A 20632-nucleotide genomic window follows, 5' to 3' on the forward strand; every position below is an offset into this window, starting at 1 on the left:
TAAATAAAAATATAAATGTAGAATTAACTCTGTAGAATTGTTGAAACTCCAGTTTTAATAGCAACATAAGACCAGCCCACAGGACTGTACTTTACATTGAATTCAGCAAATGATTTCATCATTGTATCAGCTGTTTCTGTCCAGGCTTATACAATTGCTTTCAATAATAATAATAGTAATAGTAATAATAATAATATGAACAGGAAAAAGCTGACATGATGGCTGAAGGTTAAACATCTTCAGATTATTAAGAGGTAGGATAGTGATGATGTTTTCATTTTGTAGCTTGAATGTGTTACTTGTAGGGCAGCAGATGCTATCAGTCTACACAGTAAACATCTGGATTGCAACACCAGGTGTGAGGTCTGACCTGATTTTCAAATTTCAGGTCTCTTTGCATACCATTAAATCAGCTCATGCTCTCTTCCTCCCTCGAATGAAAAACTATATTTATTGATAAACAATAACATACAAACTCCCTCTTGGTGGATAAAAGTGCCCTTGCATATTCCAAGGTAACTCTGGACTCCAGTTCTTTGAAAAAGGATCCGAGAGACCTTGCAGAGTCTCATTGTGGTCCAGGTCCTCCACCACCACCACCACTGACCCCAGGCCCACCTCCAGGCCTGGATCCACCAGCACCTGGAGAACGCATGTCGTGCCACAGCTTCACAAGAGGCTCCCTCTTCCTCCAAATCAGTTTGTGACCATATGCTACATACCATCTGTAGGACAAGTCAAAATGGTTAAAATGTAGTGACTGCAGGACAGGATACTACCTACAACAATATGTGTAAAAACATCCAATAATAAATATTGTGAAAAACTTAGCAACAATGTACTATTACACTATATACTTATTTTTACAGTAATTGTGTCATAATTGTGAGTGTCTTCATCAGCTGTTCTCACAAGACCGAAATTCCATACTTGGTTCACTTGATGACAACTGAGCCATCTACTGTACATCTGTTGATAAAGACAGTAAGATGTGTTTGAAAGACCCTGAAAAAGCTAGTAAGTGGACCTTAAGTTAAAATGATTTATGTCAAACTACAAGAACACTGCTGAGTAGAAAAATCTCACCACAAGGTCCATTTAGTAGCAGTTCTGGAGCTTTCGATCATATCACCTGGTCTTCATCAGCAGATGGAGTTTGCCCAAGTTGTCATGGAATTTTAGTTTTTTTTTCTTATAGGACTTATGATGAATATGACCCTCATCTTATAACTCCATCTGCTGATGAAGATCATGTGATATGATCGAAAGCTCCAGGACACCTACTAAATGGACCTTGTGGTGAGATTGTTTTCTCACTTGCTGTGCCAAGGTCAAGAATGAGCTATGAAACTCAGCTACAAGACCTTTTACTCTGTTCAATTAAATTCAATGGGGCTTTATCGGCATGCGAAACAGACATTAACATTGCCAAAGCATGTGTGAAATAAAAAAAACCCACATATACATAAACAGAAGACGTGCTATTAAAATATATACAGATAGGTAAGATAATAATAATAACGATGATGATAATAAAAAAGTTGTAGATTTGCAGTTAATACAAATAAGTGAAAACTACATAAACATTGCAACATTATTTTATTTTTTTTATGAATGTGTGTGTGTGTGTGTATGTGTGTGTGTGTGTGTGTGCGCATGTGTGTGTGTCTAGGTCACTCACTGTCCCTCAGGTTGTGGCATGTTGATACATATTGGGCAGCAAGATCTGCCCTGTCTCCTCCGAGGACTATTTTCAATTTTGAGAGCTCATTTAGCTCTTTGAAATCTGAGATTACAGAGTTGAACTTGTTAAAGTATTTGTTCCTTATTTCATCGAATGCTGTACATTGTAGAAGGAAGTGTATCTCTGTCTCAGCCTCACCTGTCGAACAGTGGCCACATGTTCTGTTTTCCTTTGGCTGCCATGATTTTTTTGTGTCTTCCGTTTTCGATTGCTAGTTTGTGGTCACTGAGCCTGTACTTGGTTAGGATCTGTCTCTGCTTTCTATCTCTGACAGTAGATAGAGATTCTGCCAATCCATAATCTCTTTTTAGGGCCAGATAACTTTCTGATCTCCTTTGGCTTTTAGTTTCTTCTTTCCAATCTTCCAAATAGGTTTCTTTACATTGCGTTATTTGGTTTCCTCTGATTGTTGTTTGGAAAGAAGTGCTGTTGTGACACTGAGAGGGGGCAGTTAGTCTCAGCACCAACTGACATACTCTTTCATTGCATTTCTCACAATTTGGGCCTAACCCCAAACCTTTTGTTTCTTAAATGCATCGGATGTATTTTAAGGATAAAAGTGAGACTTAAAGACATTCTTCTCCAAAATAAAACACTTTTGTATTATTGGCCACGACCCATCATTTATACATTATGTGTAGAGTGTTTGAATCTTTGTTGTTTTTATGAAAGCAAAAATACATTTGATTACTCTTTTCAATGTAAAAGGACTCACACTCCAAAGAGGGCTCCGCCAAGATGAGCTGCATGGTCAAACAGCCGCCATCCCAGTATAAGCCCTGCTGTATCTATGGCAACAAGCGCTTTCAGAGCCTGAGACAGACCAATGACAGGAACCTGAAGTTACACACAATGCACTGCACTACATCAAATACAACTGTCTTTCTATCATGCATTCAGACATGCATACTTACACATTCACTCACACACACTGGACTTTGTCTGTTTTGTTCATGCACAGATTCACATCTCTTTCCTGCAGTGAAAACAACATGGGAATGTCAACACCCTATGAAATGTTTCAATTACCAAACTATTTTGATTCACATTACACTTCAGAGGTGTGTACCTACATAACAAGAAAACGTTTTTCAAACCATACATAGTGCCCACCCAAGGCTGGGAGTGCAAAGACAAACACACACACACACACACACACACACACACACACACACACACAGTGCGTCACTTACATTTCCTGCTGTGAAAGTGACCATGGGGAGAAAGATTATGCCTAGTTTGGCCTCTGGTACCTTTGCACAGACTGCGGCCAGTACTGCCATGACGGCACCTGACTATGGATCAAACAGGTCAAAAGATTAGGATTATTGTACTTCTTTTGTGTTATGCTGTTTGAAGATTTTAGCAAATATCTTACTGCTCCTAATGATGGATGGAGACGTCCAGTGGCTGTTTTACACATGTAGCTAACCATCGTGGAAATCACACCTGAAAATACACATTATAATTAAGATATCACTCTTTCTTCCCCCCAAAAAATTGAATTAATCCTTTTTTACTTTCATTTCCCATTTTCTTAGTCATAATGTCTATATATTTTACCAGCTGGTTCAAACTGTTAAAATACACAAATTTGTTAAAAAGTTGACAGTTCTGTAACTTTAAGCTCTAAGTCTAATGGGTTAGAAATTCAGGAAGTAATTTTGCTAAATAGCAAATATGTAATCTGTACAGCATACCATTTTAGTTTTCTAAAATGTCAGTCATTTAATTATATGTCTTAAAGATTAAGTTATTTAAGTTAGTTATGTAAGAGATTAAAGGGGACTGATAGATTCAATGCTGTTTCAATACTGGACTGATATTTAATTAAATGTTATCAGACCCCAGTCCTATTCTTTATTTGACTCACCGGCAGACAGGTAGACTGCAAGAAACTGCTCCTTCCCTAAGAGAGAGACAATTCCTGAGGAGAATGTCCACAGGACATACATGTTGGCCACCATGTGGATAATGGAGTAGTGGCTGAAGGAGGACAGGACCATGGGAAGGCACCGCGTTTCTGGTGGAAGAGAGAAAAGTGGACAGAAAATTAAACATGCGCCTGGAAATTATAGACGAGAACTTGATCATGGCCAGTGGATCCAACTGCACATTTTACAATGATTGAAAATGATTGCCGTTATTGTCCCTGCACTTTCATTTTCATAAAAACTGTTAGAAGAGGTATACTCACTGGAGGCTGGGTTGGACGTGAAGTACTTAATCATGCTTCTTTGCATTGAAGGGATCCGCCAGCAACACAGGACTACAGCATTTACTGCAATGATACCTGGAAAACAGTAATAAGGAAAGCTCCTGACTATGAAGAAATGTGGGATCATATTAAACACTTGTTAAGATGTTGATGCTAGCCATTCAATTTGAAGAAACACGGCGACAAAATGAGTCTGCGTTTGCAAAATAAGTTACCAGTGACAGTCCTCTGTCCCTCTGTGAGGCTGCTCCAGTAGTCATCCACCATGGACATCAGGAAGATGAGCTGTCGCTGGAAGCCTGACAGCTGGTTCCACCAGTCATGCCAGTACGCCATGTCCTGGGAGCCCTGGTAATATATGAGAGGTTCAGTGAATCACTGTAAGCAGCCTATTAGTTATATTGGTTATACAAGCTGATGGCAGGGGAGGAGAGAGCCAGCAGTTTGCATCATTAAAACCTCACCTGTAACAGTTTTTCATCTTCATCTTTTACAGTCTGAACTCTTGACTTCAGGGTCTCATATTGCAGAATGGCCGCCGCACCAAAGGAGCAGCCTGTAAACTGACATGGAGTCAGCCAGAGAGCAACCAACGCCATCATACTGTCTCAAACCTCAGTACTGCATGCATCTTTTGTCTCATTCTAGTAGAAAAATAGATGGACCTACCCCTACTGTGAACATCAGCGGTTTGAAAAGTGTCGGCTTGGGGGCTTTGGGAGGAGGTGGGGGACCTGGTGCACCAGCCTCGGAGGTCGTTTCTTGGGTGACATTTCCTTTCTTTGTATTCGGCCTTTTGGCTTCCCGATGGAAACCGCACCTCTGTTGGTTGCAGCGGTTCAGTCTGCTGAAACACGAAATGTTAAAACCCAGTTTGACAGCTTTGGTAAATACACAGAATAACACGAACACCTGTATGATATATGGCCAAGCTATATAACAGCCCTGCAGTGAAAACTAAAGCTTGTAATGTTCATGTTTTCTTGAGCTGTTGATTCAACTCAATGATCATTTGTTGTTGTATAATGTTTCATTGTAGGGCTACAACTGATGATTATTTTTAATATTGATTAATTGTTTGATCTTTGAAAAAGGCAGGTCACAATTTCCTTTTTCACGATTTTTCACAAGACAAAGAAAAGCATCAAATCCTAACTAAGAAATTAATATTTGGTATTTTTGCAAGAAAAAAATTACTTACTTACAGTCTAAGACCCAAACATATTTAATTTACTATCACATAAGACTTACACGATTAACCAAACGGTTATCAAAATAGTTGCCGATTAATTTACTGTTGATGGACTAGTCGATTGTTTCAATATGTTTTTATTATATTGTACAATGCTACTGTTACTATGACCAACACCATTATGTTTTTCCTAATAATTTAATGTTATTGTGAGCTAAGGTGAGTAACATGCAGGCTCAGGACCTAACTTCACACTGACTACTACCCTACTGGTTTGAACCATAACTTTTTATTAGAACATTGATTTAATGTTTAATGGTAAAGAATATGCCGTAGGAAAAGCGGGATATTAATTATGCTGCTTGAACAACTCCGCTCATTAAAACCCGAAAAAGACAGATAACACAACTGCAGATTTTTACTGTAAACAAATGAAATGTATAGCCGTCTTCAGCACCATGGGTCTCTTTACAATGACAGTCGGAACAGTTAGGTAATCACACACTGCTGCTCGAGACACACACACACACACACACACACACGTCCTGTCAGTGTTATTCTTGTTTAGACAGACCCCGCGACCTGAACAGCTTTATATTTGCTCACCTGGAGCTTCGTGAAGTAGTGTTGGTGGATCTGTTGAACTCTGTTTTGGCCCATTTCATTACACATCCTCTCCACGCCATGTTTATGACGACATCCTGCCGGAAGCCCGTCCCACTGCCCAGACTGGAGCTAATGCTGCATTCAAAGACTCGTCTAAAAGCTCCGACTTCTGATTTCCACTCAAGAGCTCTTAGTGTAACAAAGAGCACTTTTTTGGAGGGATGGAGAGAGGCAGGGGGTTGTTTATATTAGCCGCAAAAGAAAATACATTATTATGTATTTATTTAGTTAATTGCACTATTACCTGCCTTGTTTGTAAATGTATACACACAGTTAACAGTAAAAATCTGACCTGTATTTAGATAATTATTGTTATTGTCCATTTACTGTTCACTGTGTGTAAGGACACTGAGAGCTACTGGAAACCAAAGAGTCAAAATCCTTGCATGCTTCAGAATGCTGAGCCAATAAAGTGGATTCTGATTCTGAAATAATAGTTGAGAGAACTTAAATGCAGCAGAAAGTGTAGGCCTCTGTGTAGCGCAGGCACAACATCTTTTTGTTTTTCACTTCACTCTAGTGGCGTATTAAAGTACAGTTTTGTCAGAGGTCTATCCAGTAAAATCACAGTGGTGGAAAGTAAATAATACATTTAAGTATTAAAGTATTACATTTACTTAAGTACAGTTTTGAGGTACTTTAAATTTTCTGCTATTTTATACTTCCACTTGACTACATTTCAGAGTGAAATATTGTTTACTCCACTACATTTATTTGACAGCCTGTGACTATTACTTATTACTTTACTACTAAGTAAAATATGATGCATAGGTCTTTTTCGCAGTACACATTTTGACACAGTAGGAAAATCACAGGTGTCATTAATAAAATGAATGATGGCTGGATTTCATTTAGCTGCTTCAGTTTCTGGGTATTGTGCATGACAGCTCGATGTCACTCTGTCATGACTTACTGGGACACTTGAATAGAACGGAGCCATCTTTAATGTTAATTTAGAATTTAAAATCCTTCTCCTCACCTACAAAGCTCTTAATGGTCGGGCACCATCGTATCTTAAAGAGCTCATAGTACCTTATTACCCCACTAGAACACTGCGCGCTCCCAGGATGCAGGGTTACTTGTGGTTCCTAGAGTCTCCAAAAGTAGAACAGGAGCCAGAGCCTTCAGTTATCAAGCTCCTCTCCTGTGGAATCAGGTCCCAGTTTGGGTTCGGGAGGCAGACACCATCTCCACGTTTAAGAGTAGGCTTAAGACTTTCCTCTTTGATAAAGCTTATAGTTAGGGCTGGCTTGGGTGAGTCCTGAACCATCCCTTAGTTATGCTTAGTTATAGGCCTAGACTGCCGGGAGACTTCCCATGATGCACTGAGCTCCTCTCTCCTCCTCTCCCTCTCCGTCTGTATGCATTTTTATCCCTTTACTGCATGTTACTAACTCGACATTTTCTCTCTCCGGTAGTTTTGTGCTTTCTCGTCTCTCTCCTCTCTCCTTGTCGTTTTCAGCAGGTATTTCTACCTCCGGAGCTGCAGAGACTTGATCTTTGGTTGTGGGCCACCTGCTGCCCCCGTGTTCCTGCTCGACATCTGCTACTACAGTCGTTGTTATTGGCCTTGTTACTATTATTGTCATTATTATTCCTAGGGGTATCAATCCTATTATTATGACTTTATTAATATTAATATTACCACTACCATTACATTATTACTGCTTTAAAATTCTAGGTGGAATTTGCATTGTGCTTCCCTCTCCCCCACCCCCCTTCTCTCTCTCTCTCTCTCTCTCTCTCTCTCTCAACCCAACGCGGCAGCGGCGGATGGCCGCCCACCATTGAGTCTGGTTCTGCCCGAGGTTTCTGCCTCTTAAATGAGGTTTTTTCTTGCCACTGTCGCCAAGTGCTTGCTCACGGTGGGATTTGTTGGGTCTCTGTAAATAATATTATAAAGAGTACCGTCTAGACCTGCTCTATAGGAAAAGTGCAATGAGATATCTTCTGTTACGAATTGGCGCTATGTAAATAAAATTGAATTGAATTAATATTCTTTTTTCAAAATTATTTTTATATTTGCTGGTTACACAGGATCATTGCAGTTTCATCTACTGTATTATTAGTAATCATTAAGGAAAAAGCTCATAATATAAAGATTATGGATTTGTGTGTAGTGTGTTACAAAAAACTGAAATGTAACCCGACTGCAAACGCACCTACAAAACAAATGACATCTCCTATTTCATGTCATATGAGCTGACTTTATTCACCTGAGACAACAAAATAGACATCAAATCCTTCTAACGAGCTCACCTGTTGCGAGCTAAATGAACACAGGTGCAAGCTGTAGCTGAAGTTGCATCTGACTGGTTGATTACCTGGTGCCAATATGTGCCCAGTATTAAAAGCTGTGATTCACTTGTTCTGCTTCTTAGTAAAGTGCTCTCCGTCTGCTCTGGGCGGTCATCTTCAGTATGGCAGGTGAAAATGGAAGGGGACACCGGTCACGTCAAAATGTGGCAGTCCTATTGGTCCTGTGCGCTTTGGCCCCGAGTTTAACTTGCTTTAGCTTGCGAGGGCTGAGCAAAAGAGTTAAGCAGGGCAAGGTAGTTGTTGCGGCTACAGTGACGGACATAAGGACAGGAAGCATTCTCTTCAATGGAAAAGAGCTTAACTCCCGGTCAGGGTCCACCTCTGCCGCTGCCACAGGAAAGGATGAATTGCTGCATGTTGAGTCGGATCAATCAGATGGCACAGGTAAATAGGTATCTGCTGATTTGATGTACTGCATGCAAAAACAGCATGCTACTCAAAAACTTTCTTTAATATCTGAACTCTTACTCCTAAAGGGGTGTTAGAGCAGACACTGAATTGCAGGGGTTAAGTTAAATTTCTATATAACTGAATATAAAAGAAATCTTTTTTTTTTTTAATGAGCCATGTTATATTAAACTAATTACAATGCGCTGTAATTAGTACTCATTTTTAATGTTCACCGTCAGGTTGGTCAAGAGGACGAAGGCAAGATATGGATTCTAGGGAAGCATCATGGAGGCGCATGGCATCTTCTCTGCAGTGTGGTGGGGACCATTTGAAGTTCAGAGCAGTGGGACCGGGAGCTTCACAGTTTGTAGTGGAACAAGGTAGTTTTTAATAAAGTTGGCTCACTATACTATACTGAACGAATGTAGGTATTCCCACCAATGATTGCAGTCACATGAATTGATTTGTCCCCCCCTACAGGAAATGCACCTCCAATGCCTCTGTCCCAGGTCCCTTCCACCTGTGGCTACAACATACAGAGAAACTCCCTTGCACTTGTTATGTTGGTTCCCTATGATGGCTGCAACATGGTTCAAGAGGTACAGTTTACTGAAGTGCAAGATGCTGCTGCTCCATAATAGTGGGAAGAGTTGACAATTGGTGGATAATCCTGGCAATTAAATAAATAAAAAAAAATAAAAAAATTCCTGTGGTGAAACAAAGAGCTAAAACTTGTAGAAATCAGCAGGTAACTTGATAACTGACTTAATGATTAAGTTAATCAAGCAAATGTTAAATACCCTATTAGAGGTTCCAGCTTCTCAAATATGAGGATTTTCTACTTTCTTAATTTATAGTATACTATATAAATTGGCCTTTTGGATTGGACAAAAACAGGCATTTAGATATGTTTAATGGAAATTAGTACTTCACAATATTCTGATATTCAGGCAAATCTGTAGACTAAAAAAATTTAGTTGCTATCTCAGTGCAACCTTTAGTTTGTAACTCCTTGTTCTGAATTTCAATCTTTATATATATCTTTTTTTCTCCCAAGGGTGGAAGTTATGTGCTCCCAATGCGTTGGCAGGGAGTTCCAGTGTTACTCAGGTGTCCCAAAACCACAACTGCTGCGCCAACCACAACTACTGTGCCAGTCAGAACTACTGCGCCAACAACAAAGACACCAGAAATGCCTCACTTTCCGCAATACCCCCCTTTTCCCCCTTATTATCCTTACTTTACTCCCCCTCCTCCAACGACAACTGCTGCTGCTCCAACGACAACTGCTGCTGCGTCAACCACAAAGACACCAGAAATGCCTCACTTTCCGCAATACCCCCTTTTCCCCCCTTATTATCCTTACTTTACTCCCCCTCCTCCAACGACAACTGCTGCTGCTCCAACGACAACTGCTGCTGCTCCAACGACAACTGCTGCTGCTCCAACGACAACTGCTGCTGCTCCACGACGACTGCTGCTGCGTCAACCACAAAGACACCTAAAATGCCTCACTTTCCGCAATACCCCCTTTTCCCCCCTTTTTATCCTTACTTTACTCCCCCTCCTGCAACCACAGCTGCTACTGCTCCAACGACAACTGCTGCTGCATCAACCACAAAGACACCTAAAATGCCTCACTTTCCGCAATACCCCTTTTTCCCCCCTTTTTATCCTTACTTTACTCCCCCTCCTGCAACCACAGCTGCTACTGCTCCAACGACAACTGCTGCTGCATCAACCACAAAGACACCTAAAATGCCTCACTTTCCGCAATACCCCCTTTTCCCCCCTTTTTATCCTTACTTTCCTCCCCCTCTTCCAACCACAACTGCTGCACCGACTACCACTGCAAAGCCAGCAGCCACAGCTCTTCCTCAGTTTCCTTTTCCTCTATACCCACCTTACTTCACTAAATTTCCTTGGCACTTCCGATAGCCTCTACCAGCAACTGCTGTTTCCACCACGTGCCTTTCTCTCATCCATATCCTCTTTCCCTCACTAGTCCCAATATCCAACCCCCTAAGCCAGAAACGCCAACTACCTCAACTAAGTAAACAGACCTCCCACTGACTCAATCACTGCCGGACCATTACCCTTGACCTTCCATTTATGCCCCTCCCCCTTATTCTAGCCTGCTGAACCTGTTTGAATAAATGGTTTGAAAAACATAAGTGGCCCTGTCGGTTCTTTGTACTTTAAAACCTGCCAACTGCCCTGGAGAATTTCAACAATGTCCAAGTTGGCACTCTTGATTCCAGACTTATCAATAAGTGGTATTAGGGGTGTGTGGACATGGTGAACAGTCCATATGGAAAAAGGACTTGCCTCTTGACATAACAAGACGCTCTTCAGGTGGCAAATGAAATATTCACATTCAACATTTTCTGACTGAAATGCTCACGTTTTCAACACTGCTTCATATGAAGCAAGTTGCTCGTGTCCTTTAGCATCTGAAACGCCTCAGGCGTAAGTCTTTCAATATGGACCACTTCTGGTAAGCCTGGAATCAAAGGTTTTACTTATGCTTTTAAAGTCAAAAGCATAAAATGATCATCTAAAAGGGGACAGAGGGAAAGTAGCTTTTCAGTCATGTGGAGAAGTAATTACACTTTCACATTTAGCTATGAAATGGATCATCTTTTGTCTTCTGAAAAGCTTCTAGTCTTGTCAGTGAGGCTGTTGGAGACTGTCCACATGGCAGCACTGTGGTGAGTCTCAAATGTAAAATTGACACATTTTGTTGTGCTTGTGTGTGCACATGCTTTACTGAAAGAACCCCCACCCCCAAACTTGACATTTAAATTGTGCCACCGCTATTAAATAGCGAAGCAAACAACTGACGGGCAGCACTGCACCTCAACACCTCATCTCTTCATTTTGGTCACAGGATCCCAAAGGAGTCGGCATGACCAAATATTACACTTGGTCCTAAGTGTTCAAGCTGCATTAAGCTGACGGTGTGGTCTTTAAGTATGGTTACCTGTAGAAGTAGCTACTACGCATTCTTGAAACTACGGAGAATTTTAACAAGTGTCGTCCTAAATCCTTAAAGGAAAAGATAACCTCAGCAGTACACAAACCAAGAAATGTAATATCCTAAAGGAAATTCAAACTAAATTATAACTCATTCGAAAGCTTTGTTTTTAGTCGTTCACACCCAACCTGGAAAACATGCGCTCCTGGTCCTTATTCTGAATTCTCAGACTTTTTATCAAGTTTAGTCCTTAAAACAGATAACGTAATTATTGTAGATGATTTCAATTTTGTCAGAGTGTACATGAACCCACTCACTGTTTTAACCACACCCTCGACCTTGTTCTGGTATATGGCATTGAAATCGAAACATTTAATAGTCCTTCCACAGAATCCTTCATTATCCGACCATTATTTAATAACTTTTGAACTCCTATTACTGGACTACACGCCATTAGGCAAAAACTCCTACTCTCGATGCCTATCTGATAGTGCTGTAGCTATATTTAAGGAAGCGATCCCATCTGCATTTAATTCGGTACTATGTCTCAATATAACAGAGGGCTCCTATGCTAATTTCAGCCCCTCCCAAATTGACCATCTTGTTGATAGTGCTGCAGGCTCACTGCGAACGACACTCGATTCTATCGACCCTCTAAAAAGAAGATAGTAAAACAAAGAAGGTTAGCTCCATGCTATAACCCCCAAACCCGCAAATTAAAGCAAACATTGCCAAAACTTGAAAGGAAATGGCATTCCAACAACCTGGAAGAATCTCGTTTAGTCTGGCAAGATAGTCTTAAACGTATAGGAAAGCCCTCCGTAATGTCAGAGCAGCCTACTACTCATCATTAATAGAGGAAAATAAAAACAACCCCAGGTTTCTTTTCAGCACTGTAGCCATGCTGACAGAGAGTCACGGCTCTTTTGAGCCATGTATTCCTATAGCCCTCAGTAGTAACGACTTCGTGAGCTTCTTCAATGATACAATTTTACCTATTTCAGAAAAAAATTCATCACGTCCAGCCCTCAACCAGTACCAATTTATCCTCAAACACAGGAACCTTAGAAACAGCTGTAAATATATGATATATTTTTAGGCTGCTTTTCTCCTATCGACCTCCTTCAACTAACTTCAACGATTACTTCACCTAAGCCATCAACCTGTCTCATTCCAACTAGGCTACTTAAAGAAGTTTTACCCTCAGTTAGCACTTCTTTACTGGATCTGATCAATCTGTCTTTATTAGCAGGCTATGTCCCACAGTCTTTTAAAATAGCTGTAATTACACCTCTTCTTAAAAAGCCCACTCTTGATCCAGGGGTTTTAGCCAACTATAGACCTACATCTAACCTTCCCTTTCTCTCTAAGATCCTTGAGAAAGCAGTCGCCAATCAGTTGTGTGACTTTCTAAGTAACAATAGTTTATTTGTCAGGATTTAGAGGGCATCATAGCACAGAGACAGCACTGGTGAAAATTACAAATGACCTTTTAATTGCATCAGACAATGGGCTTGTCTCTGTACTTGTCTTGTTAGATCTTAGTGCTGCATTCGACACCAAAAGTGTAGGCCTCTGTGTAGCGCAGGCACAACATCTTTTGTTTTTCACTTCACTCTAGTGGCGTATTAAAGTACAGTTTTGTCAGAGGTCTATCCAGTAAAATCACAGTGGTGGAAAGTAAATAATACATTTAAGTATTAAAGTATTACATTTACTTAAGTACAGTTTTGAGGTACTTTAAATTTTCTGCTATTTTATACTTCCACTTGACTACATTTCAGAGTGAAATATTGTTTACTCCACTACATTTATTTGACAGCCTGTGACTATTACTTATTACTTTACTACTAAGTAAAATATGATGCATAGGTCTTTTTCGCAGTACACATTTTGACACAGTAGGAAAATCACAGGTGTCATTAATAAAATGAATGATGGCTGGATTTCATTTAGCTGCTTCAGTTTCTGGGTATTGTGCATGACAGCTCGATGTCACTCTGTCATGACTTACTGGGACACTTGAATAGAACGGAGCCATCTTTAATGTTAATTTAGAATTTAAAATCCTTCTCCTCACCTACAAAGCTCTTAATGGTCGGGCACCATCGTATCTTAAAGAGCTCATAGTACCTTATTACCCCACTAGAACACTGCGCGCTCCCAGGATGCAGGGTTACTTGTGGTTCCTAGAGTCTCCAAAAGTAGAACAGGAGCCAGAGCCTTCAGTTATCAAGCTCCTCTCCTGTGGAATCAGGTCCCAGTTTGGGTTCGGGAGGCAGACACCATCTCCACGTTTAAGAGTAGGCTTAAGACTTTCCTCTTTGATAAAGCTTATAGTTAGGGCTGGCTTGGGTGAGTCCTGAACCATCCCTTAGTTATGCTTAGTTATAGGCCTAGACTGCCGGGAGACTTCCCATGATGCACTGAGCTCCTCTCTCCTCCTCTCCCTCTCCGTCTGTATGCATTTTTATCCCTTTACTGCATGTTACTAACTCGACATTTTCTCTCTCCGGTAGTTTTGTGCTTTTTCTCGTCTCTCTCCTCTCTCCTTGTCGTTTTCAGCAGGTATTTCTACCTCCGGAGCTGCAGAGACTTGATCTTTGGTTGTGGGCCACCTGCTGCCCCCGTGTTCCTGCTCGACATCTGCTACTACAGTCGTTGTTATTGGCCTTGTTACTATTATTGTCATTATTATTCCTAGGGGTATCAATCCTATTATTATGACTTTATTAATATTAATATTACCACTACCATTACATTATTACTGCTTTAAAATTCTAGGTGGAATTTGCATTGTGCTTCCCTCTCCCCCACCCCCTCTCTCTCTCTCTCTCTCTCTCTCTCTCTCTCTCAACCCAACGCGGCAGCGGCGGATGGCCGCCCACCATTGAGTCTGGTTCTGCCCGAGGTTTCTGCCTCTTAAATGAGGTTTTTTCTTGCCACTGTCGCCAAGTGCTTGCTCACGGTGGGATTTGTTGGGTCTCTGTAAATAATATTATAAAGAGTACCGTCTAGACCTGCTCTATAGGAAAAGTGCAATGAGATATCTTCTGTTACGAATTGGCGCTATGTAAATAAAATTGAATTGAATTAATATTCTTTTTTTCAAAATTATTTTTATATTTGCTGGTTACACAGGATCATTGCAGTTTCATCTACTGTATTATTAGTAATCATTAAGGAAAAAGCTCATAATATAAAGATTATGGATTTGTGTGTAGTGTGTTACAAAAAACTGAAATGTAACCCGACTGCAAACGCACCTACAAAACAAATGACATCTCCTATTTCATGTCATATGAGCTGACTTTATTCACCTGAGACAACAAAATAGACATCAAATCCTTCTAACGAGCTCACCTGTTGCGAGCTAAATGAACACAGGTGCAAGCTGTAGCTGAAGTTGCATCTGACTGGTTGATTACCTGGTGCCAATATGTGCCCAGTATTAAAAGCTGTGATTCACTTGTTCTGCTTCTTAGTAAAGTGCTCTCCGTCTGCTCTGGGCGGTCATCTTCAGTATGGCAGGTGAAAATGGAAGGGGACACCGGTCACGTCAAAATGTGGCAGTCCTATTGGTCCTGTGCGCTTTGGCCCCGAGTTTAACTTGCTTTAGCTTGCGAGGGCTGAGCAAAAGAGTTAAGCAGGGCAAGGTAGTTGTTGCGGCTACAGTGACGGACATAAGGACAGGAAGCATTCTCTTCAATGGAAAAGAGCTTAACTCCCGGTCAGGGTCCACCTCTGCCGCTGCCACAGGAAAGGATGAATTGCTGCATGTTGAGTCGGATCAATCAGATGGCACAGGTAAATAGGTATCTGCTGATTTGATGTACTGCATGCAAAAACAGCATGCTACTCAAAAACTTTCTTTAATATCTGAACTCTTACTCCTAAAGGGGTGTTAGAGCAGACACTGAATTGCAGGGGTTAAGTTAAATTTCTATATAACTGAATATAAAAGAAATTTTTTTTTTTTAATGAGCCATGTTATATTAAACTAATTACAATGCGCTGTAATTAGTACTCATCATTTTAATGTTCACCGTCAGGTTGGTCAAGAGGACGAAGGCAAGATATGGATTCTAGGGAAGCATCATGGAGGCGCATGGCATCTTCTCTGCAGTGTGGTGGGGACCATTTGAAGTTCAGAGCAGTGGGACCGGGAGCTTCACAGTTTGTAGTGGAACAAGGTAGTTTTTAATAAAGTTGGCTCACTATACTATACTGAACGAATGTAGGTATTCCCACCAATGATTGCAGTCACATGAATTGATTTGTCCCCCCCTACAGGAAATGCACCTCCAATGCCTCTGTCCCAGGTCCCTTCCACCTGTGGCTACAACATACAGAGAAACTCCCTTGCACTTGTTATGTTGGTTCCCTATGATGGCTGCAACATGGTTCAAGAGGTACAGTTTACTGAAGTGCAAGATGCTGCTGCTCCATAATAGTGGGAAGAGTTGACAATTGGTGGATAATCCTGGCAATTAAATAAATAAAAAAAAATAAAAAAATTCCTGTGGTGAAACAAAGAGCTAAAACTTGTAGAAATCAGCAGGTAACTTGATAACTGACTTAATGATTAAGTTAATCAAGCAAATGTTAAATACCCTATTAGAGGTTCCAGCTTCTCAAATATGAGGATTTTCTACTTTCTTAATTTATAGTATACTATATAAATTGGCCTTTTGGATTGGACAAAAAACAGGCATTTAGATATGTTTAATGGAAATTAGTACTTCACAATATTCTGATATTCAGGCAAATCTGTAGACTAAAAAAATTTAGTTGCTATCTCAGTGCAACCTTTAGTTTGTAACTCCTTGTTCTGAATTTCAATCTTTATATATATCTTTTTTTCTCCCAAGGGTGGAAGTTATGTGCTCCCAATGCGTTGGCAGGGAGTTCCAGTGTTACTCAGGTGTCCCAAAACCACAACTGCTGCGCCAACCACAACTACTGTGCCAGTCAGAACTACTGCGCCAACAACAAAGACACCAGAAATGCCTCACTTTCCGCAATACCCCCCTTTCCCCCCTTATTATCCTTACTTTACTCCCCCTCCTCCAACGACAACTGCTGCTGCTCCAACGACAACTGCTGCTGCGTCAACCACAAAGACACCAGAAATGCCTCACTTTCCGCAATACCCCCTTTTCCCCTTATTATCCTTACTTTACTCCCCTCCTCCAACGACAACTGCTGCTGCTCCAACGACAACTGCTGCTGCAACGACAACGACTGCTGCTCATGCCTCACTGCTGCCGTCAACCAAGACACCTAAAATGCCTCACTTTTCCATCCAACGACTTTTGCCCCTTTTATCCTTACTTTACTGCCCCTCCTGCAACCACAGCTGCTACTGCTCCAACGACAACTGCTGCTGCATCAACCACAAAGACACCTAAAATGCCTCACTTTCCGCAATACCCCCTTTTCCCCCCTTTTTATCCTTACTTTACTCCCCCTCCGCCAACCACAACTGCTGCTGCGCCAACCACAACTGCTGCTGCACCAACCACAAAGACACCTAAAATGCCTCACTTTCCGCAATACCCCTTTTTCCCCCCTTTTTATCCTTACTTTCCTCCCCCTCTTCCAACCACAACTGCTGCACCGACTACCACTGCAAAGCCAGCAGCCACAGCTCTTCCTCAGTTTCCTTTTCCTCTATACCCACCTTACTTCACTAAATTTCCTTGGCACTTCCGATAGCCTCTACCAGCAACTGCTGTTTCCACCACGTGCCTTTCTCTCATCCATATCCTCTTTCCCTCACTAGTCCCAATATCCAACCCCCTAAGCCAGAAACGCCAACTACCTCAACTAAGTAAACAGACCTCCCACTGACTCAATCACTGCCGGACCATTACCCTTGACCTTCCATTTATGCCCCTCCCCCTTATTCTAGCCTGCTGAACCTGTTTGAATAAATGGTTTGAAAAACATAAGTGGCCCTGTCGGTTCTTTGTACTTTAAAACCTGCCAACTGCCCTGGAGAATTTCAACAATGTCCAAGTTGGCACTCTTGATTCCAGACTTATCAATAAGTGGTATTAGGGGTGTGTGGACATGGTGAACAGTCCATATGGAAAAAGGACTTGCCTCTTGACATAACAAGACGCTCTTCAGGTGGCAAATGAAATATTCACATTCAACATTTTCTGACTGAAATGCTCACGTTTTCAACACTGCTTCATATGAAGCAAGTTGCTCGTGTCCTTTAGCATCTGAAACGCCTCAGGCGTAAGTCTTTCAATATGGACCACTTCTGGTAAGCCTGGAATCAAAGGTTTTACTTATGCTTTTAAAGTCAAAAGCATAAAATGATCATCTAAAAGGGGACAGAGGGAAAGTAGCTTTTCAGTCATGTGGAGAAGTAATTACACTTTCACATTTAGCTATGAAATGGATCATCTTTTGTCTTCTGAAAAGCTTCTAGTCTTGTCAGTGAGGCTGTTGGAGACTGTCCACATGGCAGCACTGTGGTGAGTCTCAAATGTAAAATTGACACATTTTGTTGTGCTTGTGTGTGCACATGCTTTACTGAAAGAACCCCCACCCCCAAACTTGACATTTAAATTGTGCCACCGCTATTAAATAGCGAAGCAAACAACTGACGGGCAGCACTGCACCTCAACACCTCATCTCTTCATTTTGGTCACAGGATCCCAAAGGAGTCGGCATGACCAAATATTACACTTGGTCCTAAGTGTTCAAGCTGCATTAAGCTGACGGTGTGGTCTTTAAGTATGGTTACCTGTAGAAGTAGCTACTACGCATTCTTGAAACTACGGAGAATTTTAACAAGTGTCGTCCTAAATCCTTAAAGGAAAAGATAACCTCAGCAGTACACAAACCAAGAAATGTAATATCCTAAAGGAAATTCAAACTAAATTATAACTCATTCGAAAGCTTTGTTTTTAGTCGTTTCACACCCAACCTGGAAAACATGCGCTCCTGGTCCTTATTCTGAATTCTCAGACTTTTTATCAAGTTTAGTCCTTAAAACAGATAACGTAATTATTGTAGATGATTTCAATTTTGTCAGAGTGTACATGAACCCACTCACTGTTTTAACCACACCCTCGACCTTGTTCTGGTATATGGCATTGAAATCGAAACATTTAATAGTCCTTCCACAGAATCCTTCATTATCCGACCATTATTTAATAACTTTTGAACTCCTATTACTGGACTACACGCCATTAGGCAAAAACTCCTACTCTCGATGCCTATCTGATAGTGCTGTAGCTATATTTAAGGAAGCGATCCCATCTGCATTTAATTCGGTACTATGTCTCAATATAACAGAGGGCTCCTATGCTAATTTCAGCCCCTCCCAAATTGACCATCTTGTTGATAGTGCTGCAGGCTCACTGCGAACGACACTCGATTCTATCGACCCTCTAAAAAAGAAGATAGTAAAACAAAGAAGGTTAGCTCCATGCTATAACCCCCCAAACCCGCAAATTAAAGCAAACATTGCCAAAACTTGAAAGGAAATGGCATTCCAACAACCTGGAAGAATCTCGTTTAGTCTGGCAAGATAGTCTTAAAACGTATAGGAAAGCCCTCCGTAATGTCAGAGCAGCCTACTACTCATCATTAATAGAGGAAAATAAAAACAACCCCAGGTTTCTTTTCAGCACTGTAGCCATGCTGACAGAGAGTCACGGCTCTTTTGAGCCATGTATTCCTATAGCCCTCAGTAGTAACGACTTCGTGAGCTTCTTCAATGATACAATTTTACCTATTTCAGAAAAAAATTCATCACGTCCAGCCCTCAACCAGTACCAATTTATCCTCAAACACAGGAACCTTAGAAACAGCTGTAAATATATGATATATTTTTAGGCTGCTTTTCTCCTATCGACCTCCTTCAACTAACTTCAACGATTACTTCACCTAAGCCATCAACCTGTCTCATTCCAACTAGGCTACTTAAAGAAGTTTTACCCTCAGTTAGCACTTCTTTACTGGATCTGATCAATCTGTCTTTATTAGCAGGCTATGTCCCACAGTCTTTTAAAATAGCTGTAATTACACCTCTTCTTAAAAAGCCCACTCTTGATCCAGGGGTTTTAGCCAACTATAGACCTACATCTAACCTTCCCTTTCTCTCTAAGATCCTTGAGAAAGCAGTCGCCAATCAGTTGTGTGACTTTCTAAGTAACAATAGTTTATTTGTCAGGATTTAGAGGGCATCATAGCACAGAGACAGCACTGGTGAAAATTACAAATGACCTTTTAATTGCATCAGACAATGGGCTTGTCTCTGTACTTGTCTTGTTAGATCTTAGTGCTGCATTCGACACCAAAAGTGTAGGCCTCTGTGTAGCGCAGGCACAACATCTTTTTGTTTTTCACTTCACTCTAGTGGCGTATTAAAGTACAGTTTTGTCAGAGGTCTATCCAGTAAAATCACAGTGGTGGAAAGTAAATAATACATTTAAGTATTAAAGTATTACATTTACTTAAGTACAGTTTTGAGGTACTTTAAATTTTCTGCTATTTTATACTTCCACTTGACTACATTTCAGAGTGAAATATTGTTTACTCCACTACATTTATTTGACAGCCTGTGACTATTACTTATTACTTTACTACTAAGTAAAATATGATGCATAGGTCTTTTTCGCAGTACACATTTTGACACAGTAGGAAAATCACAGGTGTCATTAATAAAATGAATGATGGCTGGATTTCATTTAGCTGCTTCAGTTTCTGGGTATTGTGCATGACAGCTCGATGTCACTCTGTCATGACTTACTGGGACACTTGAATAGAACGGAGCCATCTTTAATGTTAATTTAGAATTTAAAATCCTTCTCCTCACCTACAAAGCTCTTAATGGTCGGGCACCATCGTATCTTAAAGAGCTCATAGTACCTTATTACCCCACTAGAACACTGCGCGCTCCCAGGATGCAGGGTTACTTGTGGTTCCTAGAGTCTCCAAAAGTAGAACAGGAGCCAGAGCCTTCAGTTATCAAGCTCCTCTCCTGTGGAATCAGGTCCCAGTTTGGGTTCGGGAGGCAGACACCATCTCCACGTTTAAGAGTAGGCTTAAGACTTTCCTCTTTGATAAAGCTTATAGTTAGGGCTGGCTTGGGTGAGTCCT

The 20632-nt window shown here is 40.9% G+C and overlaps 2 protein-coding genes across 6 annotated transcripts; one reads left to right on the forward strand and one right to left on the reverse strand.

Annotated features, from left to right (window-relative positions):
• Window positions 1-35: 35 nt before the first annotated feature.
• Window positions 36-5915, reverse strand: parla (presenilin associated, rhomboid-like a). 5 transcript variants are annotated; one of them, XR_006380412.1, is made up of 11 exons: window positions 5761-5915; window positions 4632-4809; window positions 4427-4525; window positions 4178-4310; window positions 3942-4037; window positions 3618-3767; window positions 3123-3193; window positions 2938-3039; window positions 2460-2557; window positions 868-969; window positions 584-725 (listed from the first exon to the last, which is right to left on the reverse strand). XR_006380412.1 is itself a non-coding variant. In XM_044219214.1 (10 exons), exons 1-10 carry the CDS (start codon window positions 5838-5840, stop codon window positions 569-571), a joined length of 1161 nt encoding a protein of 386 aa, XP_044075149.1. In that variant the 5' UTR covers window positions 5841-5915; the 3' UTR covers window positions 36-568. The 5 variants fall into 5 exon arrangements, 3 of the variants coding, with proteins under 3 accessions (XP_044075149.1, XP_044075148.1, XP_044075150.1); XR_006380413.1 differs by lacking the exon at window positions 868-969 and adding an exon at window positions 2659-2720 and having other exon boundaries at window positions 682-725; XM_044219214.1 differs by lacking the exon at window positions 868-969 and having other exon boundaries at window positions 36-725; window positions 4632-4806.
• Window positions 5916-8193: 2278 nt separating this feature from the next.
• LOC122886682 (mucin-7-like) lies at window positions 8194-16917 on the forward strand. Its single transcript, XM_044219165.1, has 5 exons — window positions 8194-8523; window positions 8769-8909; window positions 9010-9128; window positions 9587-9992; window positions 16697-16917. Exons 1-5 carry the CDS (start codon window positions 8241-8243, stop codon window positions 16915-16917), a joined length of 1170 nt encoding a protein of 389 aa, XP_044075100.1. The 5' UTR covers window positions 8194-8240.
• Window positions 16918-20632: the final 3715 nt, after the last annotated feature.

The sequence above is a fragment of the Siniperca chuatsi genome, linkage group LG13 (genome assembly GCF_020085105.1).
Source record: "Siniperca chuatsi isolate FFG_IHB_CAS linkage group LG13, ASM2008510v1, whole genome shotgun sequence".
NCBI lineage: Eukaryota > Metazoa > Chordata > Actinopteri > Centrarchiformes > Sinipercidae > Siniperca > Siniperca chuatsi.

Excerpts from the sequence above, each read along its gene's own strand:
- parla (XM_044219213.1), bottom strand. The coding sequence starts at position 5,840 with ATGGCGTGGAGAGGATGTGTAATGAAATGGGCCAAAACAGAGTTCAAC. Across the intron at positions 4,810-5,760 it reads ACTACTTCACGAAGCTCCAG|CAGACTGAACCGCTGCAACC; the intron begins GTGAGCAAATAT and ends TTCGTGTTTCAG. Across the intron at positions 4,526-4,631 it reads CGCTGATGTTCACAGTAGGG|TTTACAGGCTGCTCCTTTGG; the intron begins GTAGGTCCATCT and ends ACTCCATGTCAG.
- LOC122886682 (XM_044219165.1), top strand. The coding sequence starts at position 8,241 with ATGGCAGGTGAAAATGGAAGGGGACACCGGTCACGTCAAAATGTGGCA. Across the intron at positions 9,129-9,586 it reads GCTGCAACATGGTTCAAGAG|GGTGGAAGTTATGTGCTCCC; the intron begins GTACAGTTTACT and ends TTTTCTCCCAAG. Across the intron at positions 9,993-16,696 it reads TCCAACGACAACTGCTGCTG|CTCCAACGACAACTGCTGCT; the intron begins CTCCACGACGAC and ends TTTACTCCCCTC.